This window comes from Squalius cephalus (genome assembly GCF_949319135.1).
Source record: "Squalius cephalus genome assembly, chromosome: 8".
NCBI classification, from domain to species: Eukaryota; Metazoa; Chordata; class Actinopteri; order Cypriniformes; family Leuciscidae; genus Squalius; species Squalius cephalus.
In genome coordinates this window covers 42,245,284-42,265,604 of record NC_137129.1, presented here as the reverse complement: position 1 = coordinate 42,265,604, position 20,321 = coordinate 42,245,284, and the positions used below count along the sequence as shown (strand labels likewise).

Genomic DNA, 20,321 nt, shown 5'->3' with positions numbered 1-20,321 from the left:
ATATATATTTATATATTTACATTTATTTATTATTTTATTTCTATTTTTTGTATCCAGTTATATAGTGACAAATTGAAATGCTGGTTAAACTTGTGTGACAAGTTTTGATAAATAAAACTTCTTCTTCTTAAAAAAAAGAAAGAAAATCCATTACTGGGATAACCTAAAAAGTATGTGATTATTATGTAATGTATAATTAAGAGCCCAATTAAGAGGAGTTTTTGAACTGTGACTGTTATCTAAGAGCTGAGGTTAATTCCCGTGCCTCCTCACTCTCCCGTTAACGGCTCGCTGCTCGGGACACACACACACACACACACACACACACACGTGAGGAGATGGAGAACAGTCTTACTTAAGTCTTTTCTCCGGCAACATGCTGCGTGTGCCTGTGATTCTCCTGCTGGAGTGTAATGTCATTACGGGATTACAGTGCGCCGCTAAAGCTGCTAATGTTTACTACTCTGCCGCTCCGCTTCACGGACACAAGATCACAGAACCACACAAATATGAAATAACTGCAGGTTTCGTGCTTGTTGCGTGTTAGGAAGGTCGCAGCTTCCCTTCTGCAGGGAGTGGATGAGTTATCAGGACTTTTGATGGTTTCTTTGGAGTTAAACAAATGGAAATATGAACGTCGAGCGAGTGGAAAACTTTATTCCGGTGAATCAGGAATTCAGTCATCCCACAAAATAAGGTAGGCTATGTAAAAAATAATTACTTAAATGTGAATATTGTGTTTTAAATAGATCAATATGTCAAAATAAACATATACAAATTATAGGATTTAACATTTCAGTTCATACTATGGAGCATTAATGATTGTAGCAAATTGTTTTTTCCATGAAATAAATTATCCATGCAAAGACAACCATGCAATATTAATTTATATATGCATTATTAAGTTATATTTTTCATGTTTAATTTTCTGATTGGTGTTTTTGTGTAAACTCCCTTATATCATTGTTTTGCTGTCTTGTTTTTTTTAGATAATTATCCTGTTGTATGCCCCACTACTTTTGTTTTTATTGTGCTATATAAATTAAGTTTGATTTGATTTTATATTTGGATTTGTTATTAAACATGCAAACTTTATTGCATGTAAATGTGTAGCCTACTTTTAAAAAACAATTTGACATGCAAGTTAATTGCAAAAACAAAATGGTGAGCAGTCACTGCACCTAAAATATACTTCTTCTCTTGTCCATTCAGATTAATATTTTATATCTAAAATTAGAATAAAACAATAAAAAAATGTTATGCAGAATGCAGAATAAAAATGAATAAATGCTCATATATTTGTACTCCTAAATTACTTTAATTTTAAGGTATAGTTCACCCAAACATTAATTTTACTCACCCTCAAGTTGTTCCAAACTTGTATGAGTTTCTTTCTTCTGCTGAACACAAAATAAGAAATTCCCCCATCGACTTAAATAGTATTAATAAAATAAATACTATGGAAGTCAATAGGGCCCATCAACTGACATCCTTCAAAATATCTTCTTTTGTGTTCAACAGAAGAAAGAACCTCATACAGGTTTGGAACAACATGATTAAATGATGACAGAATTTTCATTTTTGGTTGAACTATCCCTTTATTAGGATACTGGTAATATAAGATGGTTCATCTGACAAAGTGCATGACATATCCATTTTAGTCAAACCTAAAGTGTTTTTTTTTTTTTTTTTTTTTTGACAGGATTCCTGGATGTTCCTGTGTTCCTACAAAAAAATTATCTGATCAGTAAAACCGCACTGTGTCATCGAGTACCGTGTGGTTATGTCTTTATCGGCTCTACCGGAATGGAAGCAGCTTCTGCTGGAGCGAAAGCGAAGAGAGGAGGAGGAGAGAGAGAGACGAGAGAGGGAAGAAGAGGAGCGGATGGCCAGCATGCCGGCCTGGAAGCGAGGGATCATCCAGAGAAGAAGAGCGAGGCAAGATGAGGAACGAGAGAGAGACGGAGGACAGAATACTCCGGATGTCCTGGGAATCTCGGAAGACGTCGTCACAGAGCAAGCGGATAGTAAACTCACACATCACCTTCAGGCTGAAGTGCAAAAACAGATATCCAAACAAGAAACCATCAGCCCCATCCAACAGAACCCCTTCATTCGTTCCCAGAACAGCTTTCGGAGAGATAATAGAGGGAAGGAGGTGATTAGAGATGGAGAGAATGAGTATAAAAAGACCACCAATAATAGTGGAAGAGAAAGGAATAGGGAAACGGAGATTTGGAGAGGACGGGATAGAGAGATTTGGGTAGAGAAGATGGTAAACAAAAGTGAGGGGCGAGAGCGAGAGAGGGATCGAAGCATTGGGAGAGACAGCAGAGACGCGGAAATCAGCAAATCCCAATTTCCTCCGGTCGTAGGTCTCCGCACGATCCAGGCAAACAACATTATCATCATTGAGAGAGACAAAAATGGTAAGGAAAAACCGGATAGGAGGAATAAGGAGGTGGAGGAGGAAGAAAAGAGGATGAGGATGGATTTGAGAGAGTTTCTGGCTTGTGGAGGAAGCGTGACGGAGATTAGGGCGTCGGAGGTATTGATCATCAAGCCGTCCGTGATCGATGGGAAAAGGGAAACGGAGATTGTTGGGATGCCGGAAAGAGGGAGCGGTGAGGAACGTTTCGAGAGAGAAGGGATTTGGAGATCGATGCGCTTGACGTCGAGGACGGTTATGCAAAGAGCGGAGAGACTCCTGAACCACAAGGATAAGGCGACTCAAGAATGTAGTGGACGGGTTAGTTTGCTGCTTAGTAAGTTTGGGGAACATCCCAAACCTCCGATGCGCTCCAAGAGCACAGATTGCTTCAACCGGCCGGGAAAGAATCGGGATAGATACAGCACTGGAGACCTGTTTGACCAAGAAGATCAGAGTACGGAGGAGACGGAAACGAGTCCGACTTCAAGGAGTGTTCCCAAACGCTCATTTAGCTTCTCGGACCGTGTGGTTTCCCAACAGGAGAGCCGTGAGGGAAAGACAGACTTTAAGATGATGGAAAGGACGTATTCTGACCGAAGGGTCAAGACACGGGACCCTTCGGAGAATCAATCGAGGGTCACCAGGAGATGGGGCCGACCCAAACATGATGAGCCGATGCTTGAAAAGAGACAAAAAGAACGAAGAGTTGAAAATAAAAATGACTCTGTATGTGGAGAGACTTCAAGTGTAGACGGAGAAGAGGGATTCACTCGGGCCTCCGTTAAAACCCAAGAGGGGGTCGCATTCGCACAACGAATTCCCATCAAACAAGATAGGAGGAAAAGCAGCTCAGGAATAGAGATCAAAAGTGTGAGTGAGGAAAATGAGAGAGAAATTAAACATAGAGAGAAGAGGGAAGAGGTGCTGGTAAGTCAGACACACATAGAATTCAAAATGGAGGCAAAAACAGAATCCGAAAGGAGAGGGAATCAGGATGAGGAAACCTTCGGAGCTTCAACACAATCCCATGGTTCATATATCCCATCCTCAGATGACAGTACTACCGATTTCTCTGCAGAAATCCGGTGCAAATGCGTCAACACTCCCTATGAAGATTCCAGTTGCCCGTCTACGGCCTACGCCGGACAAACACGCCGAGAAGAAGTCCAGTCAGATAAAGAACTTGAGAGGGCAGGGAATGTGTTTTCACATGGAGACGTAGACAAGATCTCTGGTGAAATGAGTGAACAGGATCAAGAAGAGCATCAGAACTTTCCAAAACGAGCCACAGATGAAATCAATTGTACCTCACAGCAATCTGTAACACTGGGACTGAGCAAACTCTGCACCCAAGAGCGGGTCGCCATCCCCAGGGCTGTGTTTTACGGGGTCGATATATCAGCAGAAAGGAGGACGAGTCTCCCTGTCGGGGACGGACAAATGGAGAGGAGAGGGAGCTGGAAGGCCGGTCGACCTTTGACCCGAGTCGAGTCTTTAAAAGAGAGAATTCGTCAAACGGAGAGGGAAAGACAGACAAGCAGGGAGGATGATAAAGAAGAGGGCAACAGAGAAGCAGTCAGAGAACAGGAAGAAAACACACTACAGACTGTCAGACCGTTTGACGTCACACAGGACGCTAGCATGGCAAAGTCAAGCCCTCAACTTCCTCTTCCTGTTTCTCTGTCGCTCTTGCAGAAGTCAGACTCGACAGAAAGAGAAGTTGGGGAGATCTCTATCCGAGACGCTTTCCAGAGCGACATCCACCCCGGGAACGCGGAGAGAGAGACCGAACGCCATGTAGAGTTCGCTTGGAGAACACAAGACACTGACGGAGGAGACGAGAAACAAGAGAGAGAGGACGAGCTGTTAGAGGAAGAGTATCTTCCTCCCTCTCTCTCTCCCTCCCCAACACTCTCAGACTCGCTAGACGCCATGAGCCGTATATATAACCTCAAGACTGTTGGGTCCAGGACTGCGGTGTGTATCAGTGAAAGATCGTCGGATCTGCCTCCACATAGTGGACCTCAAGGTAAATACAACCCTATTAGACAGGCGCCGTCACCGGATGTCCTGCCAGACACGGTAAAACTGTGGAAACATGGGAGGGACGGTGATAAATCTGAGACGGTTGAGTCGACAGGTGTTCAGATGGTACAGCGTCACGTGGAACGGCTACAGCTGAGGGAACCGGAAGCCGGATGTGGTTCCCAAAGCGACAGAAAGGTACAGACCAGAATGGAGAAAAGCCGTATTGAAGAACCAGAGGTTAGGGAAGCCAAAAGACCAGACATCTTAAGAGAAACTCAAGCATCTACAAGTCCTAGATTCCCACAAGCCCAACAGAAAGTACCTCCTAAACAACAGTCGTTCACAATCAACGCCCGCAACACCGAATCAACAACGAAGCCTCCAGAACAAAGCTCTCCATCGTCATCCTCGCCTTGCACCGCATCCCCTTCTTCGTCTCCATCTCATCCTCTCTTTTCCATTAGAAGCGCCTCAGGTGGACCCGGTAAAAGAGGGAATACCATCACGATCACCCCTAGAAGACCTGCAGGGGTCTCTTCGTCTAGTAGCATCCCAACAGGGACTCCCAAAGCAGCGCCACCGGCCAGTATTCCCACGCCTGCTCCCAGCAGCGCCAGGGAAACGGGGAAGAAGAGGTATCCCACAGCAGAGGAGATCGAAGTGATCGGAGGGTACCAGAACCTCGAGCGCTCGTGCTTGGTGAAGAGCAGAGCGACAGCGAAAGCGGTGAGTGTTTTCTGTGTTTGTGCATGACATTTACAACAAAAGCTTAAAAAGCTTCACTCAGACTTTTGATCGGTAAGATTCATATTTAAAACAAGTCTTCACTCTCAGAAAAAAAGGTACAAAAGCTGTCACTGTGGCGGTACCTTTTCAAAAGGTACACTTTTGTACATATTAGTCCCTCAAAGGTACATATTGGTACCAAAAGTGTACATATAAATGGTACATATTAGTACCCTTTTGAAGGGTACTGTCCCAGCGACAGCTTTTGTACCTTTTTTTCTGAGAGTGTTTTTTGCTCACCAAGGCTGCGTTTATTTGATTAAAAATACAAAAAAATACAGTTAAAACAGTGAAATAGTATTACAATTTATAACAGCTGTTTTCTATGTGAATATATAGTAAAATGGAAAGCTTTTGTAACATTAAACACTACCGTTCAAAAGTTTGGGGTCAGTAAGAATTTTTATTTTATTTTTTGGAGGGAAATAAATAAAATAAATCAATACTTTTATTCATCAAGGATTAATTAAATCACTCAAAAGTAACAGTAAAGACATTTATAATGTTACAAAAGATTATATTTCAAATAAATGCTCTTCATCAAAGAATCATAAGAAATCATAAGAAAATTTATAATAATCATAAATGTTTTTTGATCATCAAATCATCATATTAGAATGATTTGTGAAGGATCATGTGACACTGAAGACTGGAGTAATGATGCTGAAAATTCAGCTTTGTTCACAGGAATAAATTACATCTCAAAATATATTAAAATGGAAAACACAGTATTACACAATAAATTTCACAATATTACTGTTTTTTGTGCATTTTTAATCAAGTAAATGCAGTCTTGGTGAGCAGAAGAGACTTCTTTCAAAAACATTAAAATTCCATTATTTCTTACCAATCAAAAACTTCCAAACGGCAGTGTATATGCAATGAAATTAATATACAACTAGCATAATGCAATGTGGCTGTGGTTTAGTGGGATTTCTAATTTCAAAGACACACCTGCACTTAGGAAGATTCCCAAGATTGAATCAAAGTGTGATCTCTCAATAGTCAGGCTATATCTCTGTCGTCTTTGATTGTGGCCAAGGCAGTTTCTCAGTGTTAAGCCTGGATTAGGCTTATCTCTCACGCCATCACAGTTCACAGGTGAAGATTTAACTCATTTAAATACTGCACAAAAAAAAAAAAAAAAAAAAAAAATCAAACCCTGACTTTGGGAAACACTTGACTCATTCTGCATTGTTCAGGAGTAGTTAAACAAACCGGACCTCTTGGCTTAAACAAAACAAAACCAAACAGAAGAGCGAGGCTGGCGTTACAGTGGAGTGTGTCTAAGAATAGCTGGAGGTTAATCTACTGCAGTCGTGCTTCCTCAGTGCCGTTCACCCTGACACTGACCCAAATGCTTGTTAGTCTAAACTGACCCATGAAGTAGTAGTTTTAGTTTTTAATGCTAAAAAGATCAGTTTGATTGAACTTGACGAATACGACTACTAATTTTATCTATAGGATTTTAATCCACATGCCACTGAATCACAATGTAAAGCATAAGATGATAATATACAGTTCCGGTCAAACGTTTGGAAACGTACGATTATTAAATGTCTCTTAAGCTCACCATGGATGTATTTATGTCATAAATAATGCAGTGAAATATGATTACACTTTAAAATATCTGTTAAATAAACAGATATTAATAGCTGACAGATAAACAAATAAAATAGTTGTTTTCTGTTTTAATTATTATTTATAATGTAATTTATTCCTGTGATCAATTTTCAGCATCATTACTCCAGTCTTCAGTGTCACTGATCCTTCAGAAATTATTCTAATATGAGGATTTCAGAATTTATTTCAAATAGAATCTTTTCTAACATTATAAAGGTCTTTACTATTACTTTTTGATCAATTTATGCATCCTTGCTGAATAAAACATATTATTAATATTTTTCATTACCCCAAACCTTTTAATGGTAGTGTTTCATGGTTTCCACAAAAAAAAAAAAAAAAAAAAAAACCTTTTCAACATTGATAATAATCATAAATGTTTCTTGAGCATCATATTAGAGTGATTTCTGAAGGATCATGTGACACTGAAGACTGGAGTAATGATGCTGAACATTCAGCTTTGATCACAGGAATAAATTACACTTTAATAAATATTCACATAGAAAACAGCTGATTTATATTATAATAATATTTCAAAATAATAAATAAATACAGCCTTGGTATTTAGAAGAAGACTTCTTTCTGAAACATTAAAAACTTTTGACTGGTACTGGATGTGTGGATATACATTTTGCACACATAAATATATATTTGCTCTATATCTTTTTTTTTTTTTTTTTTTTTTTGCAAAGTAATAAATGCAAAGCTTGGTAATATATATTACTGAGATTCTGAGCTTCCTTGGAAACTGCAAAATTACACAAAGACCTTCTATTGCATTGTCTTCACTGTTTATCCAAAAACAAAGAAACCACAACTAATGTAGTCTCTGTTTCACGAGCGAACGCATCTAATGATCCAAAACACTCACAAACTCATGAACTATCAGTTTAAATCAGTCTAACGAATCCTTCACTGAATCAACCATGTGTTTACTGTGCACTATCACTGCCTTCAGTCACGTCTCACTTTTATTCTCGCGTTACAGCAGGAGGAATTAAAGTTCATAGGGAACACACCGGTGTGACCACAAGCCATTTATGATGGCATCTGATATATCAGTCAAGCGGACACACACGATACGCTGATGAACGCTTGGCTTCCCCAAACTAGCGCTGTAGTTCCTCCCTCGAGCTGCAAAAACACTGACACACACTATACTGGAAACTTTCACTTCTGGAAACATCACATCTAACATCACCAGAGTTTGCTTGCATGAGATATGTGGTCGCTGCGATGTGGTGTGTGCGATGTTTAATGGCTGTCATCAAACAAAGCTTTCTGGAGTAAGTGGGACACAGCGAACACAACAGAGCTCAGCGGAGCAGAACGAGGGAACGAGGGAATGTGGACGCAGAAGAATGACCTTTTCATTTAGTTGGGTTTTCACAGGGAGTTAATAGAGCAGTATGTTTGCATTGTGGCGATCAGCGTAACCACACACACACACACACACACACACCAACTTCTGCCAGGAACCGGAGTCAAATGTACATCAAGAAAACACAATAATGAAATTGGACTCTTGAGCCAGAAGAACTGAAGCGTTTATGCTAATAATAAAACAGTTGCTGTTCCAATTCAAGTGGAGAAAGCAATATTATAAAAGAAAGATCTGTTAGAAGCTGTTGTGCAATGCTTATAAATGCACACCGGATTTCTACAGTCATTTCATATTCGTTCATATACATTATCATTAATGGCCTATACGTTAATGAACTGTTATTTCCCAAACTGGGGCTTAAGAGGCGAATGCAGGAACTTTGTGAATTGTTGAAATGCTAATAATTCATTCAATCATAATTTGTTTTTAATTAAAATGAATCAAATTAAATGCATACTAAATTTTTTTTAGTTTTTTGTTTACCTGCATGTCATGTGACCGTGAACATGCAAATGTGTTGTTAGATTATGGAAATATTAACTTAAAATCTCAAATAATTTAGCTGACAAAAAAAGGTTTACGAATCCCTGCAGAATCCTCACATTTAATGCCATAATTCTATGAAATTAAGACTTTCTGCTAATTTTTAAGACCTTAATTTGTGTAAACTGCGTAAACCTTTTAAAGACCTGCAAAAATAATATGCTGATTTGAAGCTCAATTATTATTAGTTACTAGTGCTGCTCAATTATTAATAACATCTCTGATTATTATCAATGCTGAAAACAGTTGTGTTGCTTCATATATACTTTTTTTTTTTTTCAGGATTCTTTGATGAATTGAAAGTTCAAAATACCAGAATTTCTTTCAGAAATCTTTTGTGACCTTATAAATGTCTTTACTGTCATTTTTATTAAAAGTGCTGAATACAAGTATTATTACTTTTTTAAAAACATTACATACCTCAAACAAATCTGAAGCAACACAACTGTTTTCAACATTGATAATAATCCTAAATGTTTCTTGAGCATCAAATCATCATATTAGAGTGATTTCTGAAGGATTATGTGACACTGAAGACTGGAGTAATGATGCTGAAAATCCAGCTTTGATCACAGGAATAAATTACACTTTACTGTATATTCACATAGAAAAACAGCTGTTTTAAATAAGAATAATATTTCACATTTTTTGCTGTATTTACTGTATTTTTGATCAAATAAATGCAGCCTTTCTTTCAAAAACAAAAATTATTCCAAACAATGTAAATATATTCAATATTCAGAAATGCACATTAAAAGCAGAGCATCGCATGAAACGCTAAACTGTACACATGTATGAAGGTGATCTACATGTATTCATAAGCTCAGCTCTGCATATGACTAATGTGTGTGTTATTTAGCTGCAACATTTGGGGTTTGTAAAGCAGTCTCGTGACAAACTCTCTTTTGCTACTTCCTCCTCAGATCTGTCACTTCCTGTAACACAGAATGCATTCAGCCAAAAGCAACCCAAGTTTTATCAGTTCATGCTAATTTGAGTTCACGTGTTCACGCGTTATACAGCGGGTGTGTGAATGTGTGTCTGCTCCAAGAGTCATTACCCTGGTTTACACTCTGACCGCATCTAGCCTTCATTCTTCCTACTGTTCATGCATGCAGAAAATCTCGTACAGTTCCCATAATGCACTGCGGTGTCACCGCCGACCCCCTGCAGATCGACTGACGTCAGTCTCTTAATCTGGCGATTCTTCACTTTCCTCATCTCAGCCTTAAGCCACGATAATGCCTTTCTCTCTGTATCACGTCCTCTGTGTTATTCCTGTAGGATAGTCGAAGGTTTGCGGGTCTGAGTGCTAAAGGGAATCAGCATGATCATGATCCAGTGGGATTGTGGACTGAAGTGCACTATAAAGGCGTCTTTACACAGCCAAGCTAAGGCTGCTCTGTGCCAGCTCAAAATCCAGTGCAAAGATAAAAGACTAAATTACACCTGTTCAGACCCATCGAAGCCCCTCTAGTGTAAAAGGGAGTCGTAATTGCACTGTAAATGCATTAATACCACCTTTTTTTTTCCACAAATTTGCAGTTTTGTAGTTTACACTGAGATCGTTTTCAAAAGCTTGCACTTTGAAACCCTGTTTATAAGAGTTTGCATTTTTTAGGCCCCTAAAATGCAAAATGCCAAAACGCATTTTCCGTTTTTACACCGAGTGGATCTCTGAGCTGAGTGAGTGAGTGGAGGCGGGGCTCATCTGCATATTCATAGAACTGCGCATACTAAATAAGTCAAGGGTGTCGAGTTACATTCAAGATATTTTAAAGCATAAAGATTTTTTTGTTTGTTTTTTAAAGGAAAACCCGTTTAAATGGGTCATTTTGGTGAAGGGGGACTTTAACTTTAACAAGATGTCTGTCCTGCTCTAAAACTCAGACATTTTAAGAAACTCTCATTTGCTTTGAGACAATTTTCACTCAGAAAATTGCTAGTAATTTTCACAAATAATCAGAAACTGATTCAAAGTAACTCTGAATTTTTTGAATTTTTCTGACATTTTGAAGTAGGAAGACATTATTTTTTAAAATATTAAATATTATTTTCTAGTAAAATGTACTGCAATAATTTCTGTTTGTAAAATAAATTTTCACAGTGTATTTGCACTAAAATTGGATGTAGGATTTTGAATCAATTCCTACTCAAAAATGGCACAAAAAATTATACTATAAATTAGTATTAAATAATAATGATGATAATTTGTTAGGCCTACATTTATAAATCTATCTATCTAAAAACGAATCCTATGAATTTAAAGGGGGGGGGGGGCGTATAATGCCATTTTCACAAGATGTAAAATAAGTCTCTGATGTGTGTATGTGAAGTTTTAGCTCAAAATACATTATATAGCATGTTAAAGTTGTCACTTTTTGAGGGTGAGCAAAAACGCACCGTTTTTGTGTCTGTCCCTTTAAATGCAAATGAGCTGCTGCTCCCGGCACAGGGGGTGGAGCTTCAAGAGCTCGTGTCCTTTTACCTCACACTGACACGCACTGAACATTTCAAAAACTTTTAGCCTTTTATGTTCAAACTGGAGTCAGAATGATGGAGAGACTCGAGAAGAAGTGACAACGTGTAGACAACATTTCTGAATGGTTAGTTGATGAATTTATGAAGCTGATGCGTAGTTATTTTCTAGTCATTGATTAGCATATTCTGTCATGATAATCTATAAATCGTGTTCAGGGGGCGGGGTTTATGTAAATTCTAGGGTTGGTGATGTCACTAACCCGGGAGGAATGTGGTGTAGTCTCTACCAGCCGTTTGTTGTAGTCCTTAAAAAGCGATTTCTTTAAAAGAAAGAAATTTTTGCTTTGAACTTTGAGCGTCGTAACTTTGCAGATGTTGTTTATGCTCAAACAGCAACATTACACACTAACTAAAGTTAGAAAAGTCAAATCATATTCAACCACCCCTTTTAAACTCTCTCATGCATTGTTACACCGATCTGGATTGTCTTCACTCACTCTCTCTCTCTCTCTCTCTGTCTCTCTCTCTCTGTCTCTCTCTCTCTCTCTCTCTCTCTCTCTCTCTCTCTCTCTCTCTCTCTCTCTCCTGCAGGTGAAGGTGTGTTTCGACGAGGTCCAGCTGGAGAGAGTGTGTGAGTACCCGTCAGAAGACTGTGTGTTAGCGTCCCTCCCCTGCTCTCCTCACCCCGGGCCGGAAGACGGAGCGAGGGAAGAGGAGGAAGACGAGGAGGACGAGAGACCAGCGTTTGTGTCGCGCGGTGCCGTCAGTCAGAGCACAGGAAGGGTTCGGGTCCTAAAAGTGGGTCAGTGGCTTCTACATTACATCAAAATTACAAGCAGAAAAACAAGCAGAAATAGCAACTCTATTACGTGTTATAATTATATGAAATAAAAATGCATGTGTCCTGGAGTTCAGTGTTGTGCAAAATTCAGAATCTATCTATCTATCTATCTATCTATCTATCTATCTATCTATCTATCTATCTATCTAACCATGCTGCAGTTAAAAAAACATTAATTGCACATTTTTAAATCTTTTTTTTTTTAACTGTAATTTTAAATGTTAATTTTTGTCTGTCTTTTTTTCCCCAGATGAATCCTGCAAGCGACTCTCTAAATGACAAACCATGCCATCCTTTAGATTTAAAATTCTTTACTTTTGCAGGTGTACGCAATGATACATTTTTTAAAATGTGGCTTTAAAATTATTATTTTTTATTTTTTTTTGCTTGTCCTGTTGGAGACTCAAAAATACTTTACAAGCACAATATCTGTTTCATGTTCAGAGCTCTGATTCACACAATGATCCGCTCAGGTCCGATATGATGGTTTGCACAATTTACAGAGTTTTATGATTAAAACCTTTTATGGCCTGAAGGCTGTTCATTTAAAATAAATAAATAAATATATATATATATATATAGCTGGAATAGATTTTATTTCATTTTATTGTATTATTCTGCATCACATTGAGGGAATTTATTTTTATTTATAAATGAAAATGAAATGCTCATGCTCTGATTGTCACATGCTAAGAGTTGACTCTCTCTTATGAAAGTATGGTTATGATTAATAAAGATTAGAATAAATGCTGTCATGGAACAGTGATATGATATTTGTTAATAAAATAGATCCGTTTTCATCATGAGATTGTAAAATAGAATTTTGTCATTGCTTATAGAATTATCTGTGTTGATGGGTCACCCTTGGATTTTTTACAATGCAATCAAATAAAAATCCAATTTTTGTATTGTTTGTACTTGAATACCAGTTTTCAACTTTCCCACGAAATGAAGAAGCACCTTTAAAATATTAATAAACATTACAGACATACAGTGTGTGTGTGTGTGTGTGTGTGTTATATAAAAAGGGAGTAGTCTACAATCTTTGACTGCTTGTTTTATCTATTCTATTGCATACTGGTTGTATTACAGCGCCACCTACTGGTTATTCGCAGTAACGATGAATGATTCTTCACATTAAATCATCTGAAATATCAATGAGAAATATCAGTCCCTGTGGACTGATTTAACAAATAACCAATTTCTAGATTAAATAATGTATTTAAATGTAGCCTACTGCCTTTGTCAAATTTCATTAGAGATTGTTTCTGCTCACATCATTGGTAGGCTACTTCAGACCAAAATAAGCCTTCAGGTGAAATTAAATATTTGTAGAGGTATTTGATTAGGTATCCCTCACATATAACATAAAGTTTAGTTAATATGTTCCTGATTAATACTAATAAAAGAAATTACAGTTGGCTTTAAGTCCATCAATGTCCTTCAATGAAAAAAAAAGGCCTACTGTTGGATGACACATTCAGTATTGTTGTGTAGGCTACAATCAATCACAATCACACCATTTTCAGTATGTTCCCTTACAAGTGAGTCTCATGTCTTATAATAACTATAGGCTAGTAATTAGTTCCATAGTTCATAACCAATGATACTTAAATATCACTTTACTTGAAGCCCATGGCATGACACTTGAAAGACAACCATGGTAACTACCGCGGTGATTTTTGGAGAATCAGTGTAATGTTAGCTTGCTAATATCCGATCTTACCTGCGCTGTCTACCCTCGAACCAATAGCAGCAAACTCACCATAAAAAAATTGGGTTAATTAGCTGTTTGATACTGTTGCGCTATTCAAAATTACACCTGCGATGCCAAATCTCGCTGGTGTCCGTGAATCAAACACGATTCATGAAACGCCACTGAAACAACACGGATGTGCTTCAGAATTTGCCAGGATAGACTAGCCTACTAGCAGAAACCCCGTTTTCTTTGGGTTTTTAATTTATTCTTAACTTTTTTATCCTTTCTGCAGCCAGCCATCTCTTGAATAGCCTACATATTTTCCCAAATCATTTCACATTCTCCACGAGCGGGAAAATCCCAACGGCTTTCGCGCGGTTTAGTGTGTGAGGGTAAACCAACTGTTTTGTTTTGTTTTGTTTTGATATGAAGCAGATAACCTCACCCCCATGTCATAATGTAAGTTTTAGAGATTACAAAAAGTACCATAGTAGCCTATGTTTTGAACATAGTAGCCTACCATTGTAATACCATGGTATTCATGGAAGTGCCATATTAATACCATACTATACAGTATATGGTGATCGATACAGTGTTATAGGCTATTATAGTACCATGGTATTACCATCAATGTTGGCCTACAGTAGGCTACTTTACTGCTTTGTAATGTCTACACGACCATGAGTTTTTATGCTGTGTTGTTTTTATGTTTTATGTGTATTGTATTTTACTTAACCTTTTCAACTATATTCCAATATAGGCTAATAATGCACTTGGATGTTTCTCAAACCTTAAATAAACTGGTTTGTAAGGACAAACCAGCACTAGATGGCAGCAGAGGACTGAATTCTGTGTTAAACTTCATGCTCATCAGTAAAGTGGAAAGATTTCCACTGCTTGGACCCCAAATGGGTCTGATCACATGATCTCTGAATCCCTCCATCGCCATTTCTACATGTCAGTCAACAGCCATTTTTAGAGTGAGTGTCAAGACACCTGCTGATGATGGACCTGCTCCGGGACTCTCGTCAGCTCTGTTCCTGCACTATAATCTCTCTGTACTCGTTAAGAACTCTTGTGTGGTGATTAAAGAGGGTGTAAATATATGCTCTGACAATGATTCAATTATGATTCTTCACTAAATGATGCCCCATGAAATCAGGAATTTGATCGGGGTTGATTATATTCGATTTGATTATTTTGGATGTCCCTCCACATTTGTGTCTTCAGCATATTTACAAACATTTTGAAATGTATTAAATAATTGTAAAATATAAAAAAAAAAATCACAAGTAAAATATAGACCTGGGGCCGGTTGCTTAAACATCCATTATGTTAAGACAGTCTTTTGGTATCTAATTTATGTTTTTATGTAACTGATTTAAAAAAGTTATGAGTTGTCAAGAAAAATATTTGATGTCTAATTTGTAAGAGCGGTTTATGCCACCGATCACAAGTTGATTTTACATTCATAGTTGCAGGCATTGTATTTTTAATAAGAAATCAATGCGTTTATAATTATTATTATTTTTTAATTCTGTAGTAATTGCATTGAAATTTAATTGTCAGACTGATCACTGATAGACTGACATTTCTACATCCCTATTGTGCACAGATGTGTGTGTGTGCAGCGTCAGTCTGATGTTGTATTAGTTTAACAGCAGCTTGATTTAGAATTCAATGCATTTGCAAATATTGCACGTTATTTGTTGTGTGTGTTTTTTTTTTTTTTTTTTTTGGCTTTCTTGTTTTGGGGCCTGTTTGAGCATATGTTGTGTATTCTCTTTGCTTTATCATGGTATCGTGATTTGTGCTTTTGATTTGAAACATCTGCTGAGAGCATAAACATGAAGAGTGGTTTATAATGCATCAGGAATCTCATGCAGTCATTAACAGATTGCATCCCATGATCCCAAAAGTTTCTCCTGTTTTGTGAAGGCTGCTGTGCTGTATTATGTGTGTGTGTTTTTACAGAAACTTGTTCATATGGAAATGCATATGTCTGAGTAATAAAGGCGGCGTTCTGTCAGATGTGAGATGTGGCTTTCTCACTGTGCAGGGGGTTCAGGCTTGAAATAGTTCTGTTCCCAAAAGGCAAGTCACACCAGCGAACACGGATAGCTCTCACAGACACTCTCACCAGTTAATTACACCTCGATTGTAGTTCTGTTCAGATCCTTGAACACTCACTGTGTACCTGATGTGTGTGTGTGTGTGTGTGAGATCCAGAGATTGCATTGCTCTACCTGTGCGCACCTTTAGTTTTCACCGTGTTGCACAGATATGATGACTTTATTAGAGCTCATGCAAGCCAAACATTCATCAATCTTTGCCATAAGCTTTAGATACTTATAGACTATTCACCCTCCTTTACAAATAATGGTAACACTTTACAATAAAGCTCATTAGTTAACATTAGTTCATGTATTAACTAACATAAACTAACAATAAGTATTTGTTTCTGTATTCATTAATCATTGTTAATGTTAGTTAATAAAAATACAGCAGTTCATTGTGTGTGCATGTTAGTTCACAGTGCATTAACTAATGTTAACAAATACACCCTTTGAATTTAATAATGTATTAGTAAATGGTGAAATTAGCTAATAAATGCTGAAGAAGTATTGTTCATTCTTAGTTCATTAACTTAGTTGAACCTTATTGTAAAGTGTTACCAAAATCATTTTTGCATTAATTCGTTTTAGATACAACTTGTTCTTCATACAGTTTATGTAAAGAAATGTAATAAATGTGGTGCTGGTGCATTTATTCCCACCAGCTTGAACGCTCTACAGGTCAATGTTCTCCTTTCAATGGCGAGCTTGTAGAATAACACATTTTATTGTCAACATTTCATTGTTGCACATGAAAAAACATAGATTTTGGCTTTTATATATGTGTCATGCAGAGCTGCTGTCAGAGATTTGTGCGGATGCGAGCTGCTAGTCTCCACAATGATGCAATGAGTCTAAAGCGCTTCAGTGCCAGAGGATTCAGGAACAGAGACACACATCCATGTACCAACATTACAATGAAGTCTTCAGACCATCATTTATTCTCCTTCATGTTCTTCAGATCTGATCTTTATTGATAACTTCAGCGTGAAGCACGAATGAGATGCTCGGATAGTTGCTGATTGTCATGCAATGAAAATGGATGTTGATTTATTCAACATCATCAAAGTATGAAACAAATGACTGGGGTATTTCAGGTCTAAAGCACATTCATTTCTATAGTGCATGTTTGTCTTTTCTACAGAGCTGGTGTTATTTTGCAGTCACTGAACGCTCCTCGTGTGTTTCTCTGAGGAAAAGACGTCATAGGTTTGGAACAACACGGTAAAAGACTACGGTAAATGCTATGGTGAAACACTATTAAATTTACAGTCTTTGGAAGTGAAAAATAACAAGTCATTGTGTCATTTACAGTGAAAAACCATAAACTGACATTCCCACAATTCCCTGACACTTCACATTTGATGTATTTTCATTGAAATAACTATATTTCTTCATATATAGTTTTTCTTAGTTTTTCTAATCAGTTATGTACATTAGGGTTTTAAGTTGCATTTAATGTTGTTAAATGAATGTTTATTTCATTTTGTTAAACTTCTTGTGTGTTACCATGATGGTGTTTAGTGTTTGTGTGAATGACACTGTGCAGCTTCTGTTTATTAGTAGTATAAACTTTATATGGAAAAGCTGTTTCTGATGAGTTTGATTCATCATGTGACTCTCATCTCCACTGTGATTGGTGGGTAAAACAGATATTAGTACTTCAGTAAGTCAGCAAATTAACATGATATCAGTTAGTGAAATATGCTTTTTACTGTAAATATATGTCGGGTAAACCGGTATTTTTACGGTAAATTTCTGGCAACCACAGCTGCTGTTTTTTTACTGTAAGTTTAACTGTATTATTATTATTTTTTTTATTTTTTTTACAGTGTAGGTAAATTAATATTATGCCTATATCAGACAGTTTTTTTTTTTTTTTTTTTACTGTAAATTTAAGTTTAACTCTGTAAAACCTAAAATGTTCCTACTGTATTTTTTACGGTACATTTCTGGAAACCACAGCTTTTTTTTTTTTACAGTAAATTTAACTGTATTTTTTTGTATAGTGCATGAGAATGTGAACTTTCCCTTTAAACAGCTTTTATCTGGGAGTGTTTGTGAGTTTTGAGCTGGATTTGATCCAGGAGTCTGCGCTCGAGAGAGATCCGCTGGTGTTTCGAGGAGATGTTGTGACCGATCTGAAGTGTTTCCAGAGGGTTGGTGGTCTGGTGTTGTGCTCAGAGTTTGGAGCTGGTATCTGGAAGGATGCAGGTTTAATTCCCACAAGGACTGACCTATGAATTATCACCACTGTGTCTGTTATCGAGACACTTAACCTCAGGTTACTCCATGGAGATTGACCCTATAATAAATTAATGGTGTGATGCTGTGGCACATCAGGGGGAAATCACAGAAACAAACACTGACTCTGGTGTAGAAATAAGATTTAGATCTGGTCTTGATCCTGTTGCTCACTGACGAATGATGAAGTCTCTTCTGCTCACCAAAGCTGCATTAATTTGATCAAAAATACCGTAAATTTGAAATATTATTCCAATGTAAATCAGCTGTTTTCTATGTGAATATAGTATAAAATGTAATTTATTCCTGTGATCAAAGCTGAATTTTCAGCATCATTACTCCAGTCTTCAGTGTCACATGATCCTTCAGAAATCATTCTAATATGATGATTTGATGATCAAGAAACATTTATGATGATTATCAATCTTGAAAACAGTTGAAAACAGAATTTTTTTCCCCACAGGATTCTTTAACAATTAGAAAGCATTTATTTGAAAAACCAATCAATATTATAAATGTCTTTAATGTTTATATCAATTTCATGCATCTTTGCAAAATAAAACTATTAATTGCTTTCAAAAAGAAATTTCACTAACCTCAAACATTTGAATCATATGTATTTATAATGATTTGGATATAAAAAAAAGAAAATGCTTTTACCTGAAGTGTGTTATAGTTGACGGACAGTATTCAGTCTCTCCGGTGTAACCTGAGGTTAAGTGCCTTGAGCAAAGACAACGGTGAAGGTCATAGGTCAATCCTTGAGGGAAACGACCAGCAGACTTCCTATCACCAGTAGCACACCATCCTGTACCAAACACTCGAGAGCTTCTGATCACCAGCTAACTAAACTAGACGAGCGTCCACAGATCTCTGAACCAGCAGAGCCTCTGAGGTCTGTCATCACTGGGGCCAAAGCAGGGTCAACAGTTCAGCTCTAGAGGGGCCGCCATCTGCTGACATGCGATCATACTGTGTGCATTATCATTTTATTTCAACATTTCACCATCAATTATAGGTGTGTGACAAAATATTGTGTCACAATTTATTGCAATACAAAAAATGCAACAGTATGAATCATGGATAGTTCACCCAAAATAAAAATTACTGTGTGAAAAAAAAAATTCAAGTTTACAGAGTTTTAGTGTCAGAACTACATTAAACTATTATAGATAATGTTGAGTATAATGTATAATAATGCACTGGGGGAATATTTGTGTGTCCTGATAATGCTAAATATCTGATGTTACCAGTAAAAAGTGGCCGTCATTATTTTAAATATATCTAGTCAGTGACAGAGATCAAGCATATTCATCTAAAATAATTCAGTATTTTCATCTTCAGAATCATGAATATTGTTATTCTGGCGTCTCTATTGTCCTGTGCTTTGGGTTTCAGCACAAGTCCAAGACTATTCATTTACACACACAATGTAATATCAAATCTAGAATTTGAACCAACAGAAAAATTGTGTTAACCTTTCATCATATGTCTTGGAGTATCGCAATAATATTGTATCGTGAGTTCAGTATCGTGACATGAAGGGATCGTTACACCGCTACCATCAATGCTTATAAATTACAGTATTCAAATTCGGGGTTGGGTGAATATATCACTAAAACAATAGAAGTCAATGGTAGAAAAACCAACGTGTGTGTGTGTGTGTGTGTGTGTGTGTGTGTGTGTTCAGGTTGGAGGTTATCAAGTGTGTTGCGTCCGTTCCCTGAGGTGATGGAGAGATAGCATCCCTCTTTCCCTGGGGTGCTGCAGGGATGGAGGGATGATGTTGTTCTCTTTCTTCCAGTGGTTTGGACCCTACAGGGACGTCCTAAATCTGTAGGACGCTCCTCAAAGTGCCAGTGCATTGATTTCAGCCACCGCGGCTTTCCAGCCCGCCGGCTACGACTACACGCTCCCTGTACACACACACACTCACACACACACACACACACACTCACACACACACTTGACTGGAACTTGTTTGCAGTCATGTTGGAAGCTTTAGTGCTCTGTGTGTCTGGGGATCCACAGGGGGCGCCGGTACCGAACCACACCCGACCCGCCATCCTGACCCACAAACTATTTCATTTTTACCTTTTAATGTTGTTTATGTGTATATGTGGTGTTTTTAATATGCATTAACACAA

At 37.6% G+C, this 20,321-nt stretch overlaps 1 protein-coding gene across 2 annotated transcripts; it reads left to right on the top strand.

Moving 5' to 3' along the window:
• Positions 1 to 300: 300 nt before the first annotated feature.
• On the top strand, positions 301 to 13,119 carry ppp1r18 (protein phosphatase 1, regulatory subunit 18). Of its 2 annotated transcripts, none has more exons than XM_079879808.1 (4): positions 301 to 697; positions 1,703 to 5,185; positions 11,868 to 12,078; positions 12,368 to 13,119. In XM_079879808.1, exons 2-4 carry the CDS (start codon positions 1,784 to 1,786, stop codon positions 12,394 to 12,396), a joined length of 3,642 nt encoding a protein of 1,213 aa, XP_079735934.1. In that variant the 5' UTR covers positions 301 to 697; positions 1,703 to 1,783; the 3' UTR covers positions 12,397 to 13,119. The 2 variants fall into 2 exon arrangements, with proteins under 2 accessions (XP_079735934.1, XP_079735935.1); XM_079879809.1 differs by having other exon boundaries at positions 1,703 to 5,191; positions 11,874 to 12,078.
• The last annotated feature ends 7,202 nt before the right edge of the window (positions 13,120 to 20,321 follow it).